This window comes from Mobula hypostoma, chromosome 1 (assembly GCF_963921235.1).
Source record: "Mobula hypostoma chromosome 1, sMobHyp1.1, whole genome shotgun sequence".
In the NCBI taxonomy this organism is placed as follows: domain Eukaryota; kingdom Metazoa; phylum Chordata; class Chondrichthyes; order Myliobatiformes; family Myliobatidae; genus Mobula; species Mobula hypostoma.
The window spans coordinates 93076828-93103506 of record NC_086097.1 but is presented as its reverse complement, the minus strand read 5'-3'; the positions used below and the strand labels follow the sequence as shown (position 1 = coordinate 93103506).

Genomic DNA, 26679 nt, shown 5'->3' with positions numbered 1-26679 from the left:
CTTTACATAGAATCTGTGGAGAGATGAAATCTCTATGTCAATTAATTGCCAAGCCCCCAGTCTTTGACAATTAACTTAGTTTCTGACAAAACCCCAATGGGCCTTGTTAAATTGGAATGTAATTGATTGGGGAGTGCTGGGAGAAAGTATCACAGGAGGGAGCAGGTTTTTGACTGGGTGGTCTCTAACAGCTGGATAGCCAGATAGAAAGAGAGGTTGGCCAAATTCCAAGGAGGCAATAATTGTTATAGGGGAAAGGCAGCACTTCCAAATGGTGGTCAATTCCCTGCCCTCCCCAACCAATACTTATTCCTGAATTACACATACCAACAATAAAGGAATCTAGTCATGTTCATGTAGCTGACTGTGGGACCACTTTGCACATACCAGTTGCTATATTCTGTTTCATTACGAAAACAGCTAAGGGATTAAAGACTGTTATAACACAACTAAATATCAAATAAGAAAAAGGTGCTGAAAATTTACAGCTCAATAAATGGACAACTATCCAAAAGGAACCAGAAATAAAAAAGGATGGACTTAAGTGAATGGGGGAAGAGGGCAAATGCCAAAGGTAAAACATGGTTTATCTTCAAGATCTACCACAGTAACTTACCAAGCCTTGTTAGACAGCACCTCAAACTCTTAGTGGCTTGCTAGGCTGTCAGCTGAAGGAGGTTCAGCATCCACAGCACACAACTCACAATTTGGATATGTATCACCAAACCTTTGCTGCTGCTTGGAAATCTTAGAAGTCACACCTAAGAACATTGTGGAGTATTTTCACCAGATAGAGTGGTACACTTTAAAGTGGCTTGGCAAATTCATTTTGCCAACACTAGTGTCATTTTAATAAAAAGCTTCCGGTCAGAGAGACAAGGCATGGAGAGGTTCTTGGTTAGGAGTGAAAAACTACAGACCATCCTTGGTTTATGTACGTAAAATTTATAGACAGCTGTGCATATGAGCAAGCTCTCATAAATACTATTACATTTAAAACTTTTATGTACGTACATTTGTTCCTACACATAGCAAAACTAGTTTCCTCTCTTTCCATTTTTGCTAACTGTTCTTTCTTACCAGTCTTGTGTTTTTGATGCCATTCATTATCATACTGTGGAAGCATTGTTACTGTATTAAGTGATTCTTTGCAAATTTCCCCCATGACAAACAAAATTGACTTGTGAACATCTGCAAAAATAGGACCTGATCATTACCGAGGGACAGTGTGTTCTGGGTAATATTACTCAGGCAATGGAGTCATCAGAAAGGTGCTGGTACAGATCCAAAATGAAGCACTCAACATAGAAAAATAGGCAGCACCTCAAGGCTATATGCTGTTAAGGAAATGTAATACTGCCCTAAAGTTTGCAAAGTTTGGCTTGATTAGGAAGTAATTGAAATATATTAGGAATGGGAATAAGGGAGATGAATTGACAAGTTACTAGGAGTGATCTAACAGACAGGTAATCTTGGATTTTACCTTATGTCAAGCCATGAGTAGCATACACTTAATTAAAAGCAGAATACATACAAATGCACCTTCCATTGGGGGGATTAAGACCTCTGGACAACCAAACATGCAAGAAACACATGTCACATCTGCTGTGGTTATAAAGGAAATTGTCAGGAAATGTATAGATGAATAGATTAGTTGGGGAAGGGGGCAGCTTCCTGTGCAATGGGAAAATCCCATTGAGAGGACAAAACCCAGTCAACCAAAAACCAGCTGTAGAGAAAGGGTGCTTCAACGCATGGTACGTTAAAGGCTGGGGAAAATTCCTCTGAACAGCAAGGGTGCAGGAAGAAATTTAATGGTGGGATTGAGGTTTTCCAGTCTTGATCCAGGGAAGCTGAGAAGTGGCAGTGATGGGGATTTCAACAGACAGGCAGAGATAACTGCTGGTCTACAAGGTTCTCATACCTGCAAGCGTCAAAGCCCTCGCAATGGAGCAGAGAAGAAAGCTCAAAATTAGGGAATGAGGAAGAAACCAAAGTGTAGAATTAAGCAAAGGGAAAGGCAGCTGTTGATTAGGGGGATTTCAGTGGTGGGGATGCTGTTTATATGCCAGCCTGGTATTGGACAGGTAAAATGAAACAAAGACTACTTTGTTTCCCACAAAAGAGGTAGCTTGGGCTCATGCAAGTCCCCACAACTATGCCTTTCATCTGGAAAAACTAATTGGAGTTGTAGAACATGTGCAGCCAGATGAACAAGTATGGTAGTGAGAGAACTGGCTATGCCTCTACTTAAGAACACTCCTAGATCATCATCCAAGCTTCTGTCCATATACAGTTGTAGGATTGCACAGTCAGACCCATGGTATTAGCTTGCTCTTGCCACAGTGCAATTATTTCATTATGCCTGAAATCTATCTTTTCTGTCTTAGAAACATAGAAAATAGGTGCAGGAGTAGGCCATTCGGCCCTTCGAGCCTGCACCATTTATTATGATCATGGCTGATCATCCAACTCAGAACCCCGCCCCAGCCTTCCCTCCATACCCCCTGACCCCTGTAGCCACAAGGGCCATATCTAACTCCCTCTTAAACATAGCCAATGAACTGGCCTCAACAGTTTGCTGTGGCAGAGAATTCCACAGATTCACCACTCTCTGTGTGAAGAAGTTTTTCCTAATCTCAGTCCTAAAAGGCTTCCCCTCTATCCTCAAACTGTGACCCCTCGTTCTGGACTTCCCCAACATCGGGAACAATCTTCCTGCATCTAGCCTGTCCAATCCCTTTAGGATCTTATACGTTTCAATCAGATCCCCCCTCAATCTTCTAAATTCCAACGAGTACAAGCCCAGTTCATCCAGTCTTTCTTCATATGAAAGTCTTGATCCAGTTCATTCCAACACTTGTGATACCTCTGATGCCTTTTTCCACCTTTGACAGTGGGCAATTCCTTGGTCCCTACCAGATCACTTTGCCACAGACATATAACAATCCCTCTACACATCCATCCCACACCAGGGTGGTCCAAGAGACCTCTGCATCTTTCTCCAATAAGGCTCAGACCATTCCCTGCACCAACACTCAGGCTTGGCTGAACTTGTTTTCACATTAAACAACTTTCTCCTTCAGCTCCACTTTTTCCAGATTAAAGAGACTCGTGTAGCTCAGACTCATACCTTTCTATATAGTAATTGGAATCTTTGTTTCAGTCCTATTCAATACCTATCAACTCTTTTAGGTACAGCAATGACTGCATTGGTATTCCTCCCTGCATTCAGATAGAATCTGTATTCAACCTCCATGTGGTTACATCTCTGACTCTACTTTTCCCTTTCTCAGTATCTCCATTTCAAATATCTTACGATTTTTTGATAGATGCCAGCATATTTCCACTGAAGCACCACTTAAGCCACCCCAAGGCAGCGTCAATCTGTGGTTTTCGTCGAGGTTGTGGCCCAGATTTACGTTCGTAGTTGGGATGATTTTGAAGGCAGATGGGGAAGTTAGGAGTCAGGTTAGGGTTTAGGGACAGGGATATGGAGAAGTTAGAGGTCAGGCTGGAGTACAGGCCTTCATTCCATGCTCAAAGACCAGCAATATGCAATGGAGCAAATGTCATCCAGAATCCAGGCCTTCACTCTGAGCTCAAAGGCCAGTTACCAGAATGGGTGTCTAAAATCTAGGCTTCCACTCATGGTTACAGGCCAGCAATGTGGACATGGGACAGAAGACATCTGCAGTCCATGCCTCCATGCCATATGGCCAATGTGGTGATGAAAGACATCTGTGGATGTCGAGCTGGTTAGTGCTATGGATGAGGACAAGGAGGAGTACTGGTGGCCCACTAGATCAGCTAGACCCCCAGATCAGTGGGCCCTGAGATTGTATGTCTGTGTGAGCAAAGGACACCACAGCCAGTGACCCCTACGAAAGTGAATTGGCAAGTCCAGTGCTCATGGTCTGGAGTTTGTGACCTGTCATCAGCTATTGAAAAATCAAAGCCCGATACCCGATTGCAAGTTCAGAAGCTGAAATCCAATGGCTGAAGCCACTAGGAAAGTCAGAAGCCCATTGTCGGCGAGTCTGTCGGTGGTACAGACTGTCCTGTGGTTTGAAAACTGCCTGCATAGATGTGACGGAGGAAAAGGGCTTGATTTGCTGTTGTTGTTTCATTGCTTGTTATGTTCTGCTGAGCAGAGTGGGCATGCTATTTGCCATTGGAATGTGTGGCGACACTTGCCGGCTGCCCCTCGCAACGCAAATGTCTGTTTCGATGTACATGTGATATATCTGAATCTGATACTTAACCAAGGTCTGTGCACAAAACATTTGTCAATCCAATGATGAATGCTGTACATAACAGTGCAATTCTACATCATTGAGCTCACTCTATTAATGTTCTTTCACCACACCCCCTACATATTTATTGGTTACCCAATTCTAACAAAAGGACATCAAAAACAAACACCAACCTACCTTTTCTCCATTTTGAATGTGGACTGATTTGTCTTTTTCAGTGTTTCTCGTGTTATTCTGCTTCTGAATGGTTGAGTGGGCAATCTTGCAGCTGCAAGGTTGTGGGTTGAAAGCCCATTCCAAACATTTGAGCAAAAACTCGGATCATCCCTCACTGCAGGACTAAAGTGGTCCTGCATGGTTGGAGGTGCCATCTTTCACAAGATGTTAACCCAAGAACTTTAAAAAACAAAAATTTAATTCCTGACATTGACATTTCATCGATCACAGTTCTTGAACCTAACTAGTTAAGGATGAGATGTTTGTCCCTAAAATATATCAGTGAACTACTGTACATGGGTTGTTTGTGTCATTATGTGATAATTGCCTCATTCAGTTACCATACAAATGCAAGCTTCATGTTAGAGATGCATTTAATGACACAGATATAAATTCCCCAGTTGCAATGGTTAGCTTCAGCTCCACATCCACCCATTTACTGAAACGGAACTTTCAAACTCAGTTTTGTACATTTATGCCTGCACCTCAATGAGTTTGTCCCAAGATGATGCTGAGCTCTTCTGCTACCTTCACCTCCATGATCTGTCAGGAAATCATTCCTCTCCTCCTCACACCACCCCTCCCACCCCACCGATGACCCTTTCTAATGCCTCAAGCACATCCCTTCCATTTGGACAGCCCTTCTGGCCTTTTGCCCTTTTCAGCTTTAATTGCTGACATTACATGGCGTTAACTCCCCCAGCCATTCCAAGCTTACTCACTTCCCAATATGCAGTGCTCCACTCAGTTCACACCAATCCCAACCTGCAGATAAGACAGGAGAGCTGTTGTAGTCTGGCACACTGACTTCCAGAAGCCAAGACTCCATGAACAAACACAAGATCACTGTCTCCTGGACATTTACAAATCTCAATGCTTCAGGACATGATCCACCCACTGTCTCCAGCCTGACGTAGCCCTTTCCTTCTTTCAAAATCCACAAAAAGGATTGCGCTGGTTGACCTATTGCTTCTGCCAGCTCTTGCCCAACCAAATGCATCTCTTCATACCTCAACTATTCTATCTCCCCCTTACCCAGTTTCTTCCTATCTACATACTGCACACCAAAGCTTTACATTATTTTGATTACTGCCAATTCTCTGGTTCCAACCACCTCAACTTCACAATCTGCCTATCAAAGGTGTATTCATGGACACTCACGTGGGCCCCAGCAGTGCCTGTCTTTTCGTTGACTATGTGGAACAGCCTTCAAATCTACTCTGGTAGCCCTCCTCAAATTTTTTCTCTGCTACACTTATAACCGTGCTTCTGCAGAACTCAATTTTATTACCTTTGCCATCAACTTACATCCTGCCCAAATTCACTTGGACCATTTTACACCTCTTCCTTTTCTGGACCTGTCTCTCAGGAAACAAACTATTCACCAATATCTACCATAAGCTAGTAGAATCCACACTTACTTCAACTATACTTCCTCCCACCTGTACGGAAACTATTCCCCACTCTCAGTTTCTCCATTAGTTGCATCTATACTCAAGATGAGGTTTTCCTCTTGGGTTCTTCAGGAAGCATGGCTTCCCCTCTTCCATCATTGACAAAGCTCTTATAGATAGTGGCATGCAAAAGTTTGGGCACCTCTGGTCAAAATTTCTGTAACTGTGAATAGCTAAGCGAGTAAAAGATGAACTGATTTTCAAAAGGCATAAAGTTAAAGATGACACATTTCTTTAATATTTTAAGCAAGAAAACTTTTTTCATTTCCATCTTTTACAGTTTCAAAATAACAAAAAAGGGAAAGGGCCTGAAGCAAAAGTTTAGGCACCCTGCATGGTCAGTACTTAGTAATACCCCCTTTGGCAAGTATCACAGCTTGTAAACGCTTTTTGTAGCCAGCTAAGAGTCTTTCAATTCTTGATTGGGGGATTTTCACTCATTCTCCTTTGCAAAAGGCTCCTAGTTCTGTGAGATTCTTAGGCCGTCTTGCATGCACTGCTCTTTTGAGGTCTATCCACAGATTCTCAACGATGCATAGGTCGGGGGAAAAAAAGGGTGCAGAATTTCATGAAAAGAACCCCTCTCCAACTGTTAAGCATGGGGGTGGATCGATCATGCTTTAGGCTTGTGTTGCAGTCAGTGGCACAGGGAACATTTCACTGGTAGAGGGAAGAATGAATTCAATTAAATAACAGCAAATTCTGGAAGCAAACATCACATCGTCTGTAAAAAAGCTGAAGATGAAAAGAGGATGGCTTCTACAACAGGATAATGATCCTAAACACCCCTCAAAATCCACAATGGACTACCTCAAGAGGTGCAAGCTGAAGGTTTTGCCATGGCCCTCACAGTCCCCTGACCTAAACATCATCGAGAATCTGTGGATGGACCTCAAAAGAGCAGTGCATGCAAGACGGCCCAAGAATCTCACAGAACTAGAAGCTTTTTGCAAGGAAGAATGGGCGAAAATCCCCCAAAACAATTGAAGGACTCTTAGCTGGCTACAAAAAGCGTTTACAAGCTGTGATACTTGCCAAAGGGGGTGATACTAAGTACTGCCATGCAGGGTGCCCAAACTTTTGCTTTGGGCCTTTTCCCTTTATTGTTATTTTGAAACTGTAAAAGAAGAAGAACTGTAAAAGAAAAAGTTTTCTTGCTTAAAATATTAAAGAAATGTGTCGTCTTTAACTTTATGCCTTTTGGAAATCAGTTCATCTTTTACTCGCTTAGCTATTCACAGTAACAGAAATTTTGACCGGGGTGCCCAAACTTTTGCATGCCACTGTACATTCAGTGGCCACTTTATCAGGTACAGCTGTTCATTAATGCAAACATCTAATCAGCCAATCATGTGGCAGCAACTCAATGCACAAAAGCATGCAGACAGAGTCAAAAGGTTCAGTTGTTCAGACCAAACATCAGAAAGGAGAAGAAATGTGATCTAAGTGACTTTGACTGCAGAATGATTGTTGGTGCCAGGCAGAGTGGTCTGAGCATCTCAAAAACTGTTGATCTTATGGGATTTTCACACACAAGTCTCTAGAATTTACAGAGAAAGGTGCAAAAAACACCCACTGTTAAGTGGGCGAAAAAGCCTTATTAATGAGAGTGACCAGAAGAGAATGGCCACACTGGTTCAAGCTCACAGGAAGCTGAGGGTGACTCAAATAACCACATTTTACACGTCAAACCTTGAAGTGGATGGGCTACAGTTCCAGAAGACCACACTGGATTCCAGTCCTATACCTAATAAAGTGGCCACTGGATGTACATTTCCTCCACATCTTGCAGTTGTTCTCACCCCTCAGGCAGAAAAGAGATGGATTTCCCCTGGTTTTGACCTAGCACCCAAATGGTTTCCACATCCAGCATACTGAGTGACACATCTGCCAGCTCCAACAGGATCCCACTACAGGCCACATCTCCTCACCACCCCTCCCCCACCCCCCTTTCTACTTTACAAACGGACCATTCTCTTCTTCACTTGCAGGTATGCTCATGTCTCTCACTTACCCCTCCTTGATCCCTGGCAACTCTTTTCTAATCTCAGGAGCTGCAACAGTTGCTCCTTCACCAACAACTAGTAGGGACTTAAACAGTTTACATTCTCTGTAGCATGTAGAACATTTCTTTCCTATCCGTAGTCCAGGCTTTTTCTCTACCTTTCCCTCCTTACGCAGTGTGAAGGACTACTGCTGCTGTCTCCTGTCCTCCCAATTTAAAGGTGTCAACTTTGCTTTTATTTCCATGTTTCCTTCCCTTTGCTTGATTCCTCCTTTTTGCTATGTTCTTTTCTGAGATACACCTGCATATTAATCGAAAGCACAAGACTTACCCCACAGGTTCTTGTTTTTACCCTACTTCCAGTGAAGATTCAACACCTTGCTTCTTTGTATGTTCTTACTGCACCACTAATACTTCTAACGGCCCTTTCCTCAACTGATGCTGCTCCTGTATGCAGAGAACTCTCAATTCATTGCATTTAAACTGCTCACATCTTGTATTCCATGTCAGATACATTATAGGGTTTCTTTTATTGACACCTTCTTCCTTAAAAGCCTCTACATCCTGTGTGAACCCATGATCCAATTTTCACTCCCATTCCTCACATTTTGAAGAACTATTCCTTGTACTTTTTCTGAAGAACATTCCACACCACTCAACTTTCTTTGTCACCTGCGGTACAACTACATTGCTAGTTATTTCCCTTTCTTTCTGTACAAGTAGTATGCGTACAAAATACTTGCTCTTTTATTTCCCATCTTTTCTGTAGTCCAAGGCTACCATGTTCCCCCAGTTTGCAGATTAGCAATTTAATTTCACAACCTTCAATTTACTTATTCACAATACTTCTATCCTGGGGAAATCAAATATGGACTGACTGTTTTGTGAATTATTACTGCTCGGTCTACAAGCATAATCCAGCGCTTTTGGTCACTGTAACTTCACATCCTTTCCCTGTCTTGTGTTTCAGGCTCCAGTGAACCACTACTTCAGTTTTCAATAAGGTGCTCCACAGTCTTCCAGATTGGTCTATTTCTAAGACAGTTGCTGTGACAATGAATTTAATACCTCCAACCCATCTCTTATTGCTTGTCCATTTAGCTTGCACTGTGATCCCCAATACCATGTTCTCTTTTGCCTTCATCTAATTGCTGATCTCTCGTCAATTTTTAAAACCTGCTTTTCCAAGTCCACCCAATACATTACCTTCATTTCTCTTAGATGTCTGTCATTCCAGGCATCTTCTGCCTTTTATTTGAAGTATTTTTAATGTCTACAAAATGATTCAAGGTATTGCAAATGGCTCTTTAGAAAATAACATCGACTATTTCCTTGGTGCCTTAAAACTGAGTCAGGTCGCTGGTGACACTCTGATGCCAGGTTAGCTGAAATCTGTCAGAGGCTGATGTCCATTTTAAATCAGATGACCAGAGCTTGCGATTCTGGCAATTCTCAATAAGAACTCATGGCACTGAATAATGGCAGAAGTATTAGTGAAGAGCATGACAAATGCATAGGCTACTCCTTTTAAAGACCAAAAAACTAAGAAACTATAGTTCCTCAAGAAACATCTTTAATTCTATTGACCATGGGCCTAACACTTCAAACATTATTAAACCTTTCAAGTGAAAACATCAGAACATCAGTAGAGAAAGAACTATTTTTTTTTAAAAAGGTCTCTTCAAACATAGCTATCAAACTTAAATCATATATTAATTTTTCTTCCTCAAAAGTCAATACATTTTTGAAATTTAATTCCAATAAGCAATTTTCTTTGAAATAATAATTAAAAATAAAGAAAAAAGAGAAAGAATTTGGAATGATATCCGAATTCAGACGTAAACATTTTAGTGCTGGCATTCACTGATGGCCAGCTTGGAAATTGGGCAAAGGTCATTTGAGAAATAAATTGGTTTGGAATACAAGTGCAATATCTCTTGTCGCTGCGTTTAATGGATAGAAATTGTGAAATGCATCAGCAATCTTTTGGGAAATGGGACCCGTTGTTAGTGGTGATGAAGGATGAGGATGAGAAAAGTGACTCGAGTGTTGCGATGACAGTTGAATTGGTTAGTGCAGAAACTAGCACCATTTCTCAGGAGCCAGTCTTCAGGTCGGTCACTGTCCTTTGGTATCCAGTCAATTGAGCAGGTCATAAAAATTCATCTAATCTATGTACATAAGGCAAAGGTAAGAGTATCAGTTGTCCATCAGGAAGGCTTTGTGGAATTACATCTCCAGTCAAAATCCATTCATTCTGGTTTCTTTCTGTTGCTGCGTGCTCATTTTTTTTTTACACCTGAGGTCTCTTGGAATCTGGGAAGTGCCATAACTATTGCGGGTTTTTCAGAGTTCGGCCATGACGAAAGTCATAAACGTGCCTGCAAATGAACACCAGATCAGGATCTGTGTTTTCTGGCACCTTGCGGTGTGAAGGTGTAGAATACTCTTCAGAAGGTGGTACCACTAGCCTCTGATCAGGAAACCCTTCCTCTCGCCATTTTGCCAAGGCACAGAATCTGTGGAAAGCCAAGATGAGAAGATGAATGAGAATGACAAGTCCGAAAGGACTCTACACCAGTAACATTTTGTACAAGAGCAATAAACGCTAAATGCTGGAGGCAGTATCTATGGAGGGGAAAAAATGCTAACACTTGGGGCTTCATTCTTCATAAGCCAGAAATGTTGACAGTTTATTCCCCTCCATAGATGCTACCTGACCTTCAGAGTTCCTCCAGCATTTTATGTGTTGCTCAAGATCTCCAGCACCTGCAGAATCTCCTGCATCTTATATCAGAGCCTACCTGTGCACGTCAAAGCCCCAATTGCAAGCAAACTTGCAGACAATTAACAACTTTCATTCAATGCATCTCAGAGGGACAAGGTGATGATTGTTATGCCAGCCTTGGTCAAGTCCCATCTGGCTACTGCATTCAATTCTGAACACCATGGGTCAGGAAGATACATTGATCTTAGAGCGGGTACAATACAGATTCATCATAATGATGCTGGGCTTAAAATTGAGGATGGAAGATCTATCCCAGGTTTTTAAAACAACAAACAGCAAGGAAGATATATATTTAGTGATTATTTCCAATTTGCAGAATTTGTGGGAGAAAAAAATTTGCTGTGTTGTTCAGAAGCAAAATCAGGAAGACCTTTTCCATATGACGAAGGGAAAATTGATATAATCTTTTCCCTCGAGGTCTCTAAAATGGGAATCAATTGGACCCTTCAGGATGTTATGTTTTTTGCTGGTCAGTGCATAAAGTTAAAACAGTCTTGATATAACTGAGAGTAAATCATGCTCAAGAGGTGGAGTGACCTACTTCCCATGTAAAAGTGTGGCCAAGGGCAGTGCAAATACAAAGAAAAAAAAATACACACAAGACACCCATCTAACCACCCCTTCCATTTTGGTTCCTATCTGGTTATCTTCTTGGGACTGATCATCCACCTCTTTCTGTTCTTTTACTTCCATGTTTCTTTTATCCTCTGATTTTACCCAACTTCCTTTTCAGTACATGTATATATTGACTTTATCCAGTTATGAGATACTCCGTTCCCTATTCCAGCCATTAGATTAGATTAGTTTATGAGAACACTCAATCCTCTTTTACTGTCATTTAGAAATGCATACATGCATTAAGAAATGATAATGTTCCTCCAGAGTGATATCACAGAAAAATAGGACAAACCAAAGACTGACACTGACAGAACCACATAATTATAACATATAGTTACAGCAGTGCAAAGCAACACCATAATTTGATAAAGAACAGATCACGGGCACGGTAAAAAAGTCTCAAGTCCCGATTGACTCCCGAGTCCCCAATAGCAGGCGGCAAAAGGAAGAAACTTCCTGCCATAAACCTCCAAGGCACCGACAACCGCCGATGCCTTGGACGCAGCCGACCACAGCCGACACCAAGTCCGTCCATCTGAAAACCTTGAGCCTCCGACCAACCCTTCCAATACAGCCTCCCTCCGGAGCGCCATCCTCTGTCGAGCGCCTTCGACCTAGCCCCAGCCATTGAAACAAGCAAAGCCGAGGACTCAGGGCCTTCTGCTCCAGAGATTACGGTTACCACACAGTAGCAGCGGCAGTGAAGCAGGCATTTCAGAGGTTTCTCCAGATGTTCCTCCATACTCTCACATCCGTCTCCATCAAATCAGAATTGCGCACGGTCCCCTACTTGACTTGACGGTCCCCTACCATTAAGGAATGGTGTCTCTCTAATTCCATTTATTAGCTACTACTTTACGTTTAAGGATCCACTTTGAGCACCTTTTTGAACCACTGTCTTTTCCATTGGCCATAGAACTGGAAAGCCCAGTGTTACTCACCTACAGTATTCAGAGAAAGTCAGCACATAACATTTCTCTTCAATGCAGGCGACACTGTTCTCATCTTGGTGCCGAGAAGCAAAGATTTCATTCTGGTGGGGATGGAGACACAAATTAATAAACCTGAAGTTACTGATGTATTCAGTCTCAGTCAGCTCAAACAAGATGCCATCACAACTTCAAAGGAACTTGTGGTAAGCAGCAAAAGAGTAACAGTGCACTTACCAGCAACAATGAAATTTCCCCCTTGTAGTAAAAAGGGAGCTAGGCCTGTTCAGAATTGTTATTTTGAGTAAATAAGATCTAGTTTTATTTGTCATGCAAGGGCAGAGCCCATTTTTGCTAGTAATAAAGTACATTCAAAGCTCTTCAGGAGTGGACTCCCTGTGTGAAAAAAAGATCAAGGTTCCATTACAAACTTGAAAGACTGATGAAAGAGATGGCTCAATGAAATGTATGAAATTCTGAAGAGGCATGACGGGGTAGGTGTTTCTCCAGCTGGGAGATCTAGAGGTGGGGGTCAGTATCAAAATAAGGGGTTTACCATTCAAAACTGATAGGAGGAAAAAATTCTTTAGAGAACCTTGAAGTTTAGGCCATAAGACATAGGAGCAGAATTAGGTCATTTGGCCTAACAAGTCTGCTACGCCATTCAATCAGGGCTGATTTATTATCCCTCTCAAACGGATTTATTCTCACTGTTCACCCTGACTAATCAAGAACCTATCAATCTCTGCTTTTAATATCAATGACTTGGCATTCAAAGCTGTCCATGGCAATGAATTACAGAATCGCTGTTCTAAATAGATGTTCCTCTATTCCGAGGCTGTGTCCTCTGGTCCGAGACTCACCCATTATAGGATATGTCCTCTCTACATACACTCTATCCAGGCCTTTCAATATTTTGGACTTCAATGAGGCCCCATCCCCTCAGTATTCTAAACTCAGTAAGATCAGGCTAGAGCTATCAAATGTTCCTCAAATGTTAACCGCTTCAATCTCAGAATAATTCTCATGAACCTTCTCTGGACCCTCTCCAATGCTAGAACATCCTTTCTTAGATAAGGGGCCCAAAACTGCTCACACTACTCCAAGTATGGTCTGACCAATGCTTTATAAAGTTACAGCATTACATCTTTGCTCTTATATTCTAATCCTCTCAAAATGAATGCCAACATTGCACTTGCCTTCCTCACCACCAATTCAATCTGCAAATTAACTTTTAGAGAATCCTGCACGAGGAGTCCCAAGTCACTTTGCACCTCTGATTTTTGAATTTTCTCCCTGTTTAGAAAATACTCTGTCTTTATTCTTTCTACCAAAATGCATGACCATACACTTCCCTGCACTGTATTCCTTCTGCCACTTAGCCTATTCTCCCAATCTAAATCCTTCATTAGACTCTGCTTCAGCACATGTCCCTCAAGATATCTTTGTATCATCTGTAAACATGGCCTTAAAGCCATTAATTCCATCTAAATTGTTGTCATATTACGTGAAAAGAAGCAGTTCCAAAACCAATCCCTGCAGAACACCACTAGTCACCGGCAGCCAACCAGAAAAGGTGCCCTTTATTCCCACCCTTTTCCTCCTGCCAGTCATCCAATCTTCTATCCATGGTCAGAATCAGAATCAGGTTTATCATCACTGGCATGTGATGTGAAATTTGTTAACTTAGCGGCAGCAGTCCAATGCAATACATAATCTAGCAGAGAAAAAAATGATAAAATAAAAATAATAAACAAGTAAATCAATTACAGTATATGTATATTGAATAGATTTAAAAAACGTGCAAACAGAAATACTCTATATTTTAAAAAATGAGGTAATGTCTAAGGAATCGGATGGCAGAGGGGAAGAAGCTGTTCCTGAATCGCTGAGTTTGTGCCTTCAGGCTTCTGTACCTCCTTCCTGATGGTAACAGCGAGAAAAGGGCATGACTAGTACTATCTTCCTGTAATACCATGGACTCTTATCTTGTTAAGCAGCCTCATGTGCAGCACCTTGTCAAAGGCCTTCTGAAAATCCAAGTAAACAACATCCAGACTCTCCTTTGTCTATCCTGCCTATTAATTCCTTTGGAGTTCCTACCCAAGACTGTGGAAGCTTGGTTGCTGAGGACATTCACGGCAGGGGTTGAGAGCTTTTTGATTTAAGGTTGTAAGGGGTATCTTCTTTTATGTTACTGCGTAGGCTAATTAAAATGGCTTCTTTGTTATGTTAACTGTTGAGAAAGTCCTCCCGCTAGCAGTTTGTTTGGATTATGTTACTGAGGGTGAATGAACCAATTGGGATAGATGTTATTCTTTCTGTGTGTCTGTAAGTTATTGTGATGCACAGGTTTTTGGGCAGAAGGCAAGAGAGAGAGGGAGGAGGATGGACAAGGTGCTGTGAGTCAGCTAACAGGGTCGGACCCCAAACAGAAGTCCGAGGTCCAGGGTGTTCGGCGAGGAGAGGAGACGGAGACAGACTCGTGTGGAGCGTCTGGTCGACCACCGTTGTTGGTCCCAGGCGGCAGGTCGAGGTGGTCGGAGGGGAGACGCAGGGTGAAGAAGGAGGGTCCTGAGCTCCAACTGTTGGTGCACGAAGAGATTGAACTTTGATAAGTGTGGCACCTTTTATTTTCCTTTTATATTTTATCTCTATTAATTATATAGTTCCAGTAATATCTATAAACTGTAATTCATTTAATCGTATCTGGTGTATTGTCTGTTATTTGGGCGGGGTGGGGTACATCACATAGCATCCACACAAACTAATTAACCAGTTTGGTGGGGCCGAGGGCTGTTTCCCTAGACGACAGCGAGCTGAGCGACCCCGAGTCTTTCCAGGGGGCTACAAAGTTATCAAGGAACATGGAAATTGCACAGGAAAGGGGTAACAAGGGGCCAAATGCCTCAAATCTACTTCTATTTTGATTTTCTTTTTAAAGACATTTATTCTCCAGACAAACAACTGTAAATGTTGGAATCTGAGCAACAAATTACTAGAGGAACTCAGCTGGTCAAACAATATTAATGGTGATGGGGTTGTAGTGGAGAAGGAACTGTTGAAGTTGTTTCAGGTCAGGACCCTGAATCAAGACGGGCTTTGTCCCTAATTGCACCTAACTACCATGAGCCAACACACAGTGAGTTGGGAGAGAGTTAGTGTTTTCCTCAGTTTGCTGTGTTCTGCCCCACGGTCTGCTTTACTCATCATTATGCGTTGTGCTATATGACGTGGGCGATCATGGTCTTCTGAACATGAATGTTCATGGCAAATATTTCTACAGAAGTGGTTTGCTATTGCCTTCTTCTGGGCAGTGTACTTACAAGATGGGTAACCCCAGCCATTATCAATACTCTTTAGAGATTGTCTGCCTGGTGTCAGTGGTCACATAACCAGAATTTGAGATTATGCACCAGCTGCTCATGTGACCATCTACCAGCTGCTCCAATGGCTTCCCTTGATCATGATTGAGACCTAGGCAAGTGCTACACCTTGCCCAAGGGTGACCTGCAGGCTAGCAGAGGGAAGGAGAGCCTTACACCTCCTTCATTAGAGACATAGCTCCACCCTGTCACCCCTATTTGCTCCACTACCTTACGTGAAAGTCAAGATTTCAGTAGTGAATTGGTGCATGTCAGTTTCTGCCTTGTTTCAGCCTACTTACACCAGAGGCAAAGTGGTTCTCTCAGGTCCCATGAAAAGCAGCAGCTAAACTATATAAACCTGTCATTCATTGCTCATCTGCTCATAACCCTGCTGTATTCAAAAATGGTTACAGTTAATGACCTATAATACTTTCCAATTCATTAGTATGTTAACCTCCTTGCTATATGTGGTACAGGACAAGGAAAGTCCAATTCTTCCTCTGACTTCACTCGGTTTACGTTAAACACCATTTCATTATACAGCGAAAGTAATAGCAATAAAGCAAAAAGCAATAACCACCTAAAAAAAAGCCAAGACAAAAGCACAATAAAGTTCAAGTAGTCACACCACCACGTATCAAGACACAAGACCGGTGCTAGTGAGAGACACTAATATTGCAAAAGGCAACGAGCAAGAGATAGAATAAGGAGAAAAGACCAGAATAGGGTCAAAGGCAAAGAGCAAGAGGTTAAGGGAGAAGATGTAGAAAGGACTGCCTAATTTTGTAGGGAAGGATGGTGATGCTCACCTCACAGTGAATGCTGGGATTTCTGCCTCCCTGGATGTGCTCAGGCCTGTAGTACCAGTAAAGGCTCATCATGAGTTCCCCTACAAGAAGAAAGTAACACTTTAGTGAGCGCAAACTCAGGTGAAGGCTACAATAACCACTCAAACTTGTACAATAGACCTGGCAACTTCAGGTACCTCCAGGGATTTGATAAACACCCCTGCAAACAACTATATTGGGTTTGTTGCATAGGGGCTGCTGGGCTGCTATGGTAGGTTTGCTTTGAGTTGTCTAGCAAACTTAGTCCAAGTCCCATGATATGAATTGGGGACTATAAATTCACTTATTAAAAAACTATCAAACTCTCAAAACTCAAATGGTCTCACAATTAACATTTACTGAGAGAAATTTGACATTTTTGCCATTGTTGCTTCAGTCCTGTCTAGTTTGCAAGCTGGATTCTAAAGTGACTTGAGAAGCCATTCTGTTGCGTCAGACCTCTAGTCTCTACAAGTTTCAGCAAAGACCCCTATTACCCCATTGAGGGAACTCAGCTGTGCGGATAATTCAAGCTTCATCCTTGACAACTACATTAAAAAATATAGAAAACTAGACAGCTGTAATCCATCTCAAATCGAAGAAAATGCATCCACTCCAATCACAAGATCAGAAATTATTTATATATTTAAAACAGTGGAGAGTGCTCTATGCATGCAGTTCCCCATGTAACCTTTCACAAAATATTTGTATTCAATAATTTTGGCGGCAAATCTAGCACTATGTAGATCCATGTGAGAGGAAGATCAAATGTATGTTGATACAAGGCAGGGACTGTTACACAGATGTAACATCACTCACCACTTGTGTAGCTGTATTTTATAAATCAGTACACCAAACTGCATCTGCAACTCATAATTTTCCTTGATCTCCACACATGTAATAACTGACATTCTACACAGAGTTTTTATTAAAACAAAGACTAGATCTGCAAATTCCCGGTTGATCTACTGACTGCCGCTAGAGACATGCACTCAATGGCCACTTTATTAGTTACAACTGCTCATTAATGTAAATACCTAATCAATCACCTGTCAGCAACTCAATGCATAAAAGCATGCAGACACGGTCAAGATGTTCAGACCAAACATCAGAATGGAGAAGAAATGTGATCTAAGTGACTTTGAACACAGAAATATTATTGGTACCATACAGGGTGGTTTGGGTATCTCAGAAACAGCTGATCTCCTGGTGATCTCCTTCACCCGAGTCCAAAAATCATGAACATAAAGGAAATAGGAACTAGATTTGGTGCAAGTTTAAAGCAGTTTACTAATGAAACTGTTATGCAGCATTCTTTTTAAACTATCTAAATCATAAAGATAAAGGTTTACAGTTCAATCCTTAAACTAGCCACAGGGCCACTGCTACTTTGAAAGGTATGGCTGGAATGAAAGCAGGGAAGAACAAATCCCTATGGTGGTGGCCACTGGGAATCCAGATGTGGCTAATGCATTTTTGAGAATAGAAAATGAGTAACAAGCACAACCATTTGGTAAGCCCAAATGTAGACGGATGGCCCATAGTTCTATTGATTGTTGACAGAACTGCTGAGTTCTATAAAATGATCAGTCGGGGATCACTCAGAATTTTATACCTCATTCACTCACCAAACTACCACAATGGGAACTCAAGATACAAAACAATTGTGTATTTAACAAAAATGACAAGTTGCTACTTAGCTCCACCCAAGATTAGATGGAGATCTCCAGAGAATAAAATGCACAACATATACATCTTTGCACAAGACATGCCTTGTGATCTTGGAATGCTGTTACATAATGCAGTCTGGTGATGTACCATTTCACTTGTGGTAGAGATCTGTTCCATCCACCATTTCTTATTCAGTCCATGTTTTGCGCTACACCATCCTTTTATCAGCTTTTATCACATGGTCAGCATCCACTTATAATCCAAGTTCTGTGACAGATGCATCAATTATCTGTAACTACTCGATAGATCAGGAGTTACATTAATGACATATGATTCATTTTGATCCAAACCTACCACCTGCGCCAGACTTGTGTGAATGGGCTTTTCAATGTTCTGTCATAAGCACATCAGTGCACCTCTGTGATTGATATCATGAGTTTCCTTGCTGACAAATATTCAGAAACAGGTGCATGTATAAACACACGGACAACTAAGATGATTGTAAAATCAGCACACACAACACACACACACACACTCCACTTCTGGTAAGATGGCAGTGTGCTTGGACATAGTGGCGTCTACAAGGTCAACTAAAGGTGTTATTGTCTTTTTTTTAAATGTATTTTTATGATCCTAAGACCCTGCTGGACATTGCAGTCCAACAGCGAGTGATCATCTTCGTTGCTTGTCTTGTGATCGCAGGACCCCCTTGGACATTGGTGATATAGAATGCTTCAAATACAATTCACTGGTTTATTGGCAAACAGCAGGGAAACTATCCTCGGTTGTATTAAGGACTAGGCCTCAAGCAGTGGTGGTGCCCGTTTGCAGCCGCCCAGGGTGAAGTGTTGGAGTTGGCCGCTCTGCCAGAGTGCTGGAGGCAGCACGGCATGGTGTCCATGCTGGACCCTGTGCTGGCCCACAGTGCTTAATCGGCTGCAGACAAGCAGTATTGTGTTCGACTGCAGACTGCCACTCGGGGACTCGGACTGATTTTTCTGTATGACTGTATTTTACTGCTATCTTACACGTGCTATGTGTGCCTGGGCTGTGTATGATTGTTGGCACTGTGTTTTGCACCTTGGAGTAACACTTTCTTTTGGCTGTATTCATCAGTATGCATGTATGGTTGAATGACAACTTGAACTTGAACACACACAATGTTGCAACAATATTGCCTTTTCTTTTGTTTATCCAAGACGCTAAATCAGACCAACAAACCATACATGTCTAAAGATGGAGTAAAAAAAAACTCCTTTGGGAACTTTCATCCAAATATTTGATATTTGGTAGTTTCTGAGTAAAGTTAAATACAGATAAGCCATGACCTTATTTAATGGCAAAACAGGCTTGAGGGACTTGTGGCAGACTGCTGCTCTTGTTTTGTGTTTTTACTCCAAAGATTTAGGTTGTTAATCCACTGCAGAATGATGGCACTGCAACTCTTAAAGTGCCTCTGCTCTGTTGATTCACCAAACAGACAGGGAGCTCTCTCACTGGTATCCCAGCCAGTTTTCACTCTTCAACCAACATCAATAAGGGAGATTATCAGGTCATTGCACTGGCATTTCTGGGAACTTGTGAAATGTCTGCTGTGCTCACCACACTAGTGATTATGCATCCAAAATAGTTTTATTAACTATGCAACACTGTGAAGAAGCACCCCAAACATTTTGAGACAGGGCCGCACTGACTTCTGCTCTGTGAATTTCTCTCAGCCTGCAGCAACTCCACATTAGACTGGCTTCCCCAGAAAGAGCAGTGCTTGTTTCACATGTTTCACAACTATTGAATCTGAGCCAGTAGTACAGAGAATTTCTCACAGCAGCAAGGGCACATGGCTGAACAAAGCCCACATGTTACAAGCAGACAAGACTAACATTTGACCAAAATAAACAGGTGTAATTAGCACTTGGTGCCCGACTTATACACTGATACACTAGGGTGTTTTAATTACCTGGTCCCTCTCTAGTCTCTAGAGAGACTCTACCACTGTTTCAGTCAACCAGAAAGAGAATTTACTCTCAAATGATTGTTAAAATTTATGGCAAGATAAAACGCTGGAGGAAATCAGCAGGTCAGGCGGCATCTACGTAAATGAATAGATAGTCGATGTTTTGGGCCGAGACCATTCTTCTGGAAAAGGTGGGGGAGGGGAAAGAGGCTTACTGAAAGGTGACAGGTGAAGCCAGGTAGGTGAGAAAGGTCAAGGGATACAGAAGAAATCTGATAGAGGAGGAGAGTGGACCATAGGAGAAAGGTAAGGAGGAGGGTTCCCAGGGGTAAGAGGTAAAAGGTCAGAGTGGGGAATAGAGGGGGATTTGCTTACCGGAATGAGAAATCAATATTCATACCAACAGGCTGGCAGCTACCCAGAACAACAATACAAGGTGTTCCTCCTCCACCCTCAGGGTGGACTCATCTTGGCACAAGGCACATTAGAACAGGAATGAGAATCAGAATTAATATGTTTGGCCACTGGCAAGTCCTGCTTGTGGTGGATGGTGCAGAGGTGCTTGACGAAACAGTTACAATTTATGACAGGTCTCACCAATGTAGAGGAGCACTGGACACAACAGATGACCCCAGAAGATTTGCAGGTGAAGGACTGCTCTGAACAGAGATGAGGGAGATGGTGTATTAGTAGGTGTTGCACTTAGGCCACTTGCAGGGATAAATGCCAGAGTGAGACAAGTGGGGACAGACAAATGGACAAGGTAATCATGGAAGGACTGATCCCTGTGGAAAGCGGAGGAGGTAAAGATATGTTTAGTGATAGGCTCCCTTTAGAGATGGCAAATAATTAAAATGATTAAGTTTTAAAAACAGACAATGTCTTCCCTTTGGTTTAGTATGAAGTGCATCAAAATGATAGTACTGAGTCCTCAACACCAGCAAGACAGTGCAAGTACTGACAATGTTTCAACAACAATATACAGGAATCACTCCTAAATAAATTGCTGAAAATTCCTCTTCAATAGAAACTCTAGATCATTAGATTGAAAGTAGAAGGAAAAATGAATAGGACAGAGAAAAGACCGGGTAGCCAGTTATTCCCCTCATGTGAAGGTTGGTAAAGAAGAGATCAGGCTTGGAACTGAACAGCAATCATCCCATGAATTCCAAAGAATTCCTCAAATGCCACAGTCTAAGATCATCCGCCAGCACACTAAGCAAATTAGGAAAACAGGAATTCATTTCTCCAACATCACAAAGGAGCTAACACTACTGGTTACACTGCACTAGCTCCAGTCATCAGCAGACCTAGGAACATGGACATGGGATAAAAACATTAGAAATGCTGTTCACAGTAGCCTCAACACAACTGACTGAATAGCTTAGATTCACAAACTCAAATCATGGGAAGGACAAGCATTTGGTTCCAAACCGCCTCCTTGCAGAGCTACCCATCCAGAGACCCTTTTAAGCAGCTCAGAGAGCCAAGAAAATTAAAGGCCTCTGATGCAGTAATGAAGACTTAATATTCTGTGTTCAATTCTCTTAAAAAAACAAGGTGTCAACAGAAGTCCTTAAAATTAGACAAGAACTGTTCAGTGTAGGCTGAAACCACATCCAACGGACTACAAAATGTAGAATATTTTAAGGGATAATAACACTTCACAACTATTTCACTGGCTGTAAACTACAACATCCTGAGAAGGACACAAGGAAAGCCAAATTTAATGCAAATTTTCCTTCTGTGTTACCAGAGTATGGTTTAAATTGGAACGTATTAGCAAAAGAACTGATTGAGAGGAATTCAGATCAGTGTGAAAGAATAAGGGATGAGGTTGAGTGCAAGAGGAAGCTTGTGCAGAGTGTCAAAAGTGCAAAGGATGACCTAATTCTGTGCTGTAAATTCCCAGTAAATCTGTGTAAAGGCTGGGTCCAGCAGCTTCCCTTTCATTGGCTGAGCAGTGAGACACAACTAGGGAGATTTACAAAGCCTTCTGTAATGAGTGCTTAATGTTACCAATTGAACAGCAGAAAGCACCTCTTAACATCACAAGTGGCAGATGTGTGAAATATTTATGACAAAGCCTCAAATTATGGAAGAACTAGCCATCTGAGCATAGCCCAGGGGAGGTTAAATCTGGATCTGGCAATCTAAGAAGTAGTTTAGTGGGGCAGAAAGAAACATTTTTTTTTAAGCACAGTGAGCTATGATGAAATGGAATGTTGTCCTGAAAGAATGGCAGAAATAGACTGGATAGAAAGCTTCAAAAAAAAAGGGGGGAATTTAAAAATAATAAAGTTAATGGGCCACAGACCAAGAGCAGAGAAGTAAAAGTAACTGGATACTTCCGTCTCAAATAGTTGGCACAGACATTATAGACTGAGTGGTATCCTCCTACATTATAATCTGTGTACTCAGCCCCCTGCTGTACTCACTGTACACCCATGATTGTGTAGCCAAGTTTCCATCGAACTCAATATAGAAGTTTGCTAATGACACCACAATTGTAGGTCTTATCTCAGGTAATCATGAGTTTGAGTACAGAGAGGAAATTAAGAACCTGGTGGCATGGTGCGAAGACAATAACCTATCCCTCAACATCAGCAAGACGAGGAAATTGGTTGTTGACTTCAGAAGTAGCGGACCGCACGACCCCATTTACATCGATGGTGCGCAAGTGGAACAGGTCAAAAGCTTTAAGTTCCTCAGGGTCAATATCACAAATGACCTGACTTGGTCCAACCAAGCAGAGTCCACTGCCAAGAAGGCCCACCAGCGCTTTACTTCCTGAGAAAGCTAAAGAAATTTGGCCTGTCCCCTAAAAACCTCACTAATTTTTATAGATACACCGTAGAAAGCATTCTTCTGGGGTGCATCATAACCTGGTATAGAAGTTGTCCTGTCCAAGACCGGAAGAAGCTGCAGAAGATCGTGAACACAGCCCAGCACATCACACAAACCAACCTTCCGTCCTTGGACTCACTTTACACCGCACACTGTGGGAGCAGTGCTGCCAGGATAATGAAGGACACGACCCACCCAGCCAACACACTTTTCGTCCCTCTTCCCTCCGGGAGAAGGCTCAGGAGCTTGAAGACTCGTATGGCCAGATTTGGGAACAGCTTCTTTCCAACTGTGATAAGACTGCTGAACGGATCCTGACCCAGATCTGGGCCGTACCCTCCAAATATCTGGACCTACCTTTCTGTTTTTTTGCACTACCTTACTTTTGCTTTTCTATTTTCTATTTATGATTTATAATTTAAATTTTTAATATTTACTATCGATTTGTACTCCAGGGAGTGCGAAGTGCAGAATCAAATATCGCTGCGATGATTGTACGCTCTAGTATCAATTGTTTGGCAACAATAAAGTATAAAGTAAAGTAATAATCTTTGCTAAAGAGTAAAGACATTACCTTTATATTAAAGCAAGAGACTAGAATCCTTAGTCTGCTCCTGTAGTCTTACACTATTGCCTACTGTGAAGACTGTTAAGAGTGACATACAGAGAAGAAAGGAGGGCTGAATCCAATGATTTGAATTCTAATGCCAAGCCTTTAGAAATGGATCAAGCCAAGGTTGAAGTGGTTTCCCAGTGTCCTGCATTTGGCAGCGGATGCTACTGGTAATCCGACTGAAGATTTGAAAGTCAGACAGACGATAATATCTGCTGAGCAATGGAGTGACAGCATTCCCATAGCAAGCTTCTGCACGGTACTCAGAGCACAGAAAGGGGTGGTCCCATTTCCTTTCTGCTGCCTGCCACCAAACATCAATCACTATGGTATTTCACAGGCCATCTGCCTTGCACAACTCCCTTGACATCTTATTGAGCACAATAACCCTCCCAAGCAATAAACGTCCCTTCACAATCTCCCAGCCGACACTATTGCAGTACTGGAGAGCTCTCAGCTCTTCAATCCCTTTACCAAAGTGGAAGGCCACTTTTTCTAGAAATGCAACACCCACAGTTGAACTGGAGAGGAGGACAGGCACAGGAACTGGACACAATATACACCGAAAACATCTCCATCTGGGTCAGCTCTGTGGGAGTTCTCAGAAATCAGTTGGGTAGCAACAACACAATGCTGAGTTGTAAAGGCAATAAACATGCTGGTGGGCACAAACTAACTGCTCTTAAGACACCCTTAGCTCCCACTTTGCTGATGCTGCTTTGAAGGGGACTTCCTCATTGACAGGAACACTGGATATGGCATGAAATTCCAACTGCACACTGCCTGCCTGAATAACACAGGTATCCCTACATGGCAGCCCTCACAAAAGAAGTTTATAGGAACAGCACCTTTCAGAAGCAATTATACAGGAAATCCATTTCTAACCCCTAGCTATTAGAACAGCCAAGCAGAAAGATCTAGTGTTGGACTGAGGAGTGTTGCAGAAGGGTCATGCAGAAAACCAAGTTACATCAAGGAGAAGCATAAGTGATTCATTATTCCCATTATTTTACTTTTAAACAGTGACTGCACTGAATTTGTATCCTTTTCAATTTCTCTACTTCCTACTTTGCAGTTCCCTCTCTCTCTCGCTCTCTGGAATACCTAAATAAACAGGATATTCAACTACACCAAGGATAACAACCACCTTTCATGGAAACACATCCTCTGGGGCTTCACAGAAGTGATACCAATAATTTGGGACGCTATGTGAGAGACCGAAGACTGGTAAGGGATACCTTTGGGCAAGGTGGAGAGCTTTAGCAAAGGACTTCCAGCTACACCTCTACTGGCCAAAGGATGCAGCAATTAATGCAGGAATGACCAGGAGGCCAGAGGTGGACTGTACAACTGGAAAAGATTAATAGATAGAACGGGGCAAGGTCATGGAAGCACAAACATTTTAAAATCATGGCCTTCTGCAAACAGCAACAATTAAGGTCGGCAGACACAAGCATGTGGAAAATGACCCTGATGAGAGCTGGGACTCGGCTAGTTGGTGCTAATGTTCTGGAGGATGGAAAAAGAAACCAATGAGAACTCATCTTTCATGTTAACATTTGGAACAGGTTCACATGGTTCAGATTCTTAAGTCTTATAGGTAAGAGGCACGATATCTCCTTGCTTTGCTTTTATGTTGGACCAATTGACTTACCTGATGTAGGGTCCTCCCAGAGTGCAGAAACCTTGGCAACATATGGAATTGATTTCTTCCTAGGTCCTGACTTCAATAAAACAGTGTCCCGAACCTTGACCACTTCTCCATCTCTTTCAACAGCTGAATAACACTTGCGAATCAGGGGCTGCACTTCACCCTGGAGAGCAAAAAGGATCAGAGGATCAACTGGAAATAGCATGGACAAGGAGAAAGGTCAAGTGACTCATTCAGAAGGGCAACACATAAAAAATGCAGGAGGAACTTACCAGGCCAGGCAGCATCCCAGAAACGAGTACAATCGATGTTTCGGGCCGAGACTCTTTGGCAGGACTGGAGAGAAAAGGCTGAGGAGTAGATTTGAAAGTGGGGGGAGGGGGGGAGAGAAACACCAGGTGATCGGTGAAACCTGGAGGGGGAGGAGATGAAGTAAAGAGCTGGGAAGTTGATTGGTGAAAGGGACAGAAGGCCATGGAAGAAAGAAAGGGGGGGGGAAGAAAGGAGCATCAAAGGGAGTCAAGGACGGGCAAGGAGATCTCTCTCTCTCAGTCTTGTTATACAGCGGTTAGCACCCAGCTTAACGATGCACTACCGCCACCTTCTGTTCCGGAGTGTGCAATAGACTTACATTCTAAATCCCTTCACCCTGTCTGTCTGACACTGACACTGACACACACACACACTAACCTATATTTTATCCTCCCATCTTTGGCCATCCTAGTACCCTATTCCTGCTTATTTGTCATATCCTATTAAAAAAAAAACCCTGTACCCCTTAAGAAAACAAAAAATACCCTGACCTGTGCTCTCTCACCCATGCCCAGCAACCCTTTTAATGTGAATTCCTGCACCCCCAATTCCCTTAATTTTCATCATGTCTCTGTATCCCATACTTCCTGCAACTCTGAATTACATGTTCTACTGATTCCTCTTCCTGACATTCCTCACACAATCCTGTCTGGTGTTTCCTTAGCATTTTCAATGTTTTGTTTAATGCCCAGTGCCCCAGCCTTAACCACACAGTTTCCTCTCTCTTGTATCCACTACCTACCCTAGTACCTGCAAGGAGATGAGAGGAAAAAAGGGATGGGAAATGGTGGGGGGGGGGGGGCGGGGTGGGGAGAAGAGAGTGGGACCATTACTAGAAGTTTGAGAAGTCCATGTCCATCCCATCAGGTTGGAGGTTACCCAAGGTGCTGTTCCTCCAACCCAAGTGCAGCCTCATCCCGAAGGTGGGGGAGGACATGGATAGATATATCGGAATGTGACACATCCCCTTTTCCCTCTCTCAACTTAACTCCTATCCGCCCATCCCTCCCTCTGGTGCTCTTCCCCCTTTTTCTTTCTTCCAGTGTTTCTGTCTCTTTTACCACTTTACTTCCCAGCTCTTTACTTCATCCCTCCCCCTCCAGGTTTCACCTGTCACCTGGTGTTTCTCTCTCCCCTCCCCCCACTTTTAAATCTACTCCTCAGCTTTTT

The 26679-nt window shown here is 42.5% G+C and overlaps 1 protein-coding gene across 4 annotated transcripts in view; it reads right to left on the bottom strand.

The window, feature by feature from the left end:
• Positions 1–9493: 9493 nt before the first annotated feature.
• The window catches only part of bahd1 (bromo adjacent homology domain containing 1), an 81047-nt gene continuing 63861 nt past the window's right edge, over positions 9494–26679 (bottom strand). For all 4 annotated transcript variants that reach the window (XM_063052723.1, XM_063052729.1, XM_063052715.1 and 1 more), the window contains 4 exons: positions 25201–25360; positions 16444–16523; positions 12279–12370; positions 9494–10450 (listed from right to left, as the gene is read on the bottom strand). In XM_063052723.1, the coding sequence (XP_062908793.1) occupies positions 10264–10450; positions 12279–12370; positions 16444–16523; positions 25201–25360 (519 nt within the window). In that variant the 3' untranslated portion in view covers positions 9494–10263. The remainder of the gene's footprint in view (positions 10451–12278; positions 12371–16443; positions 16524–25200; positions 25361–26679) is intronic.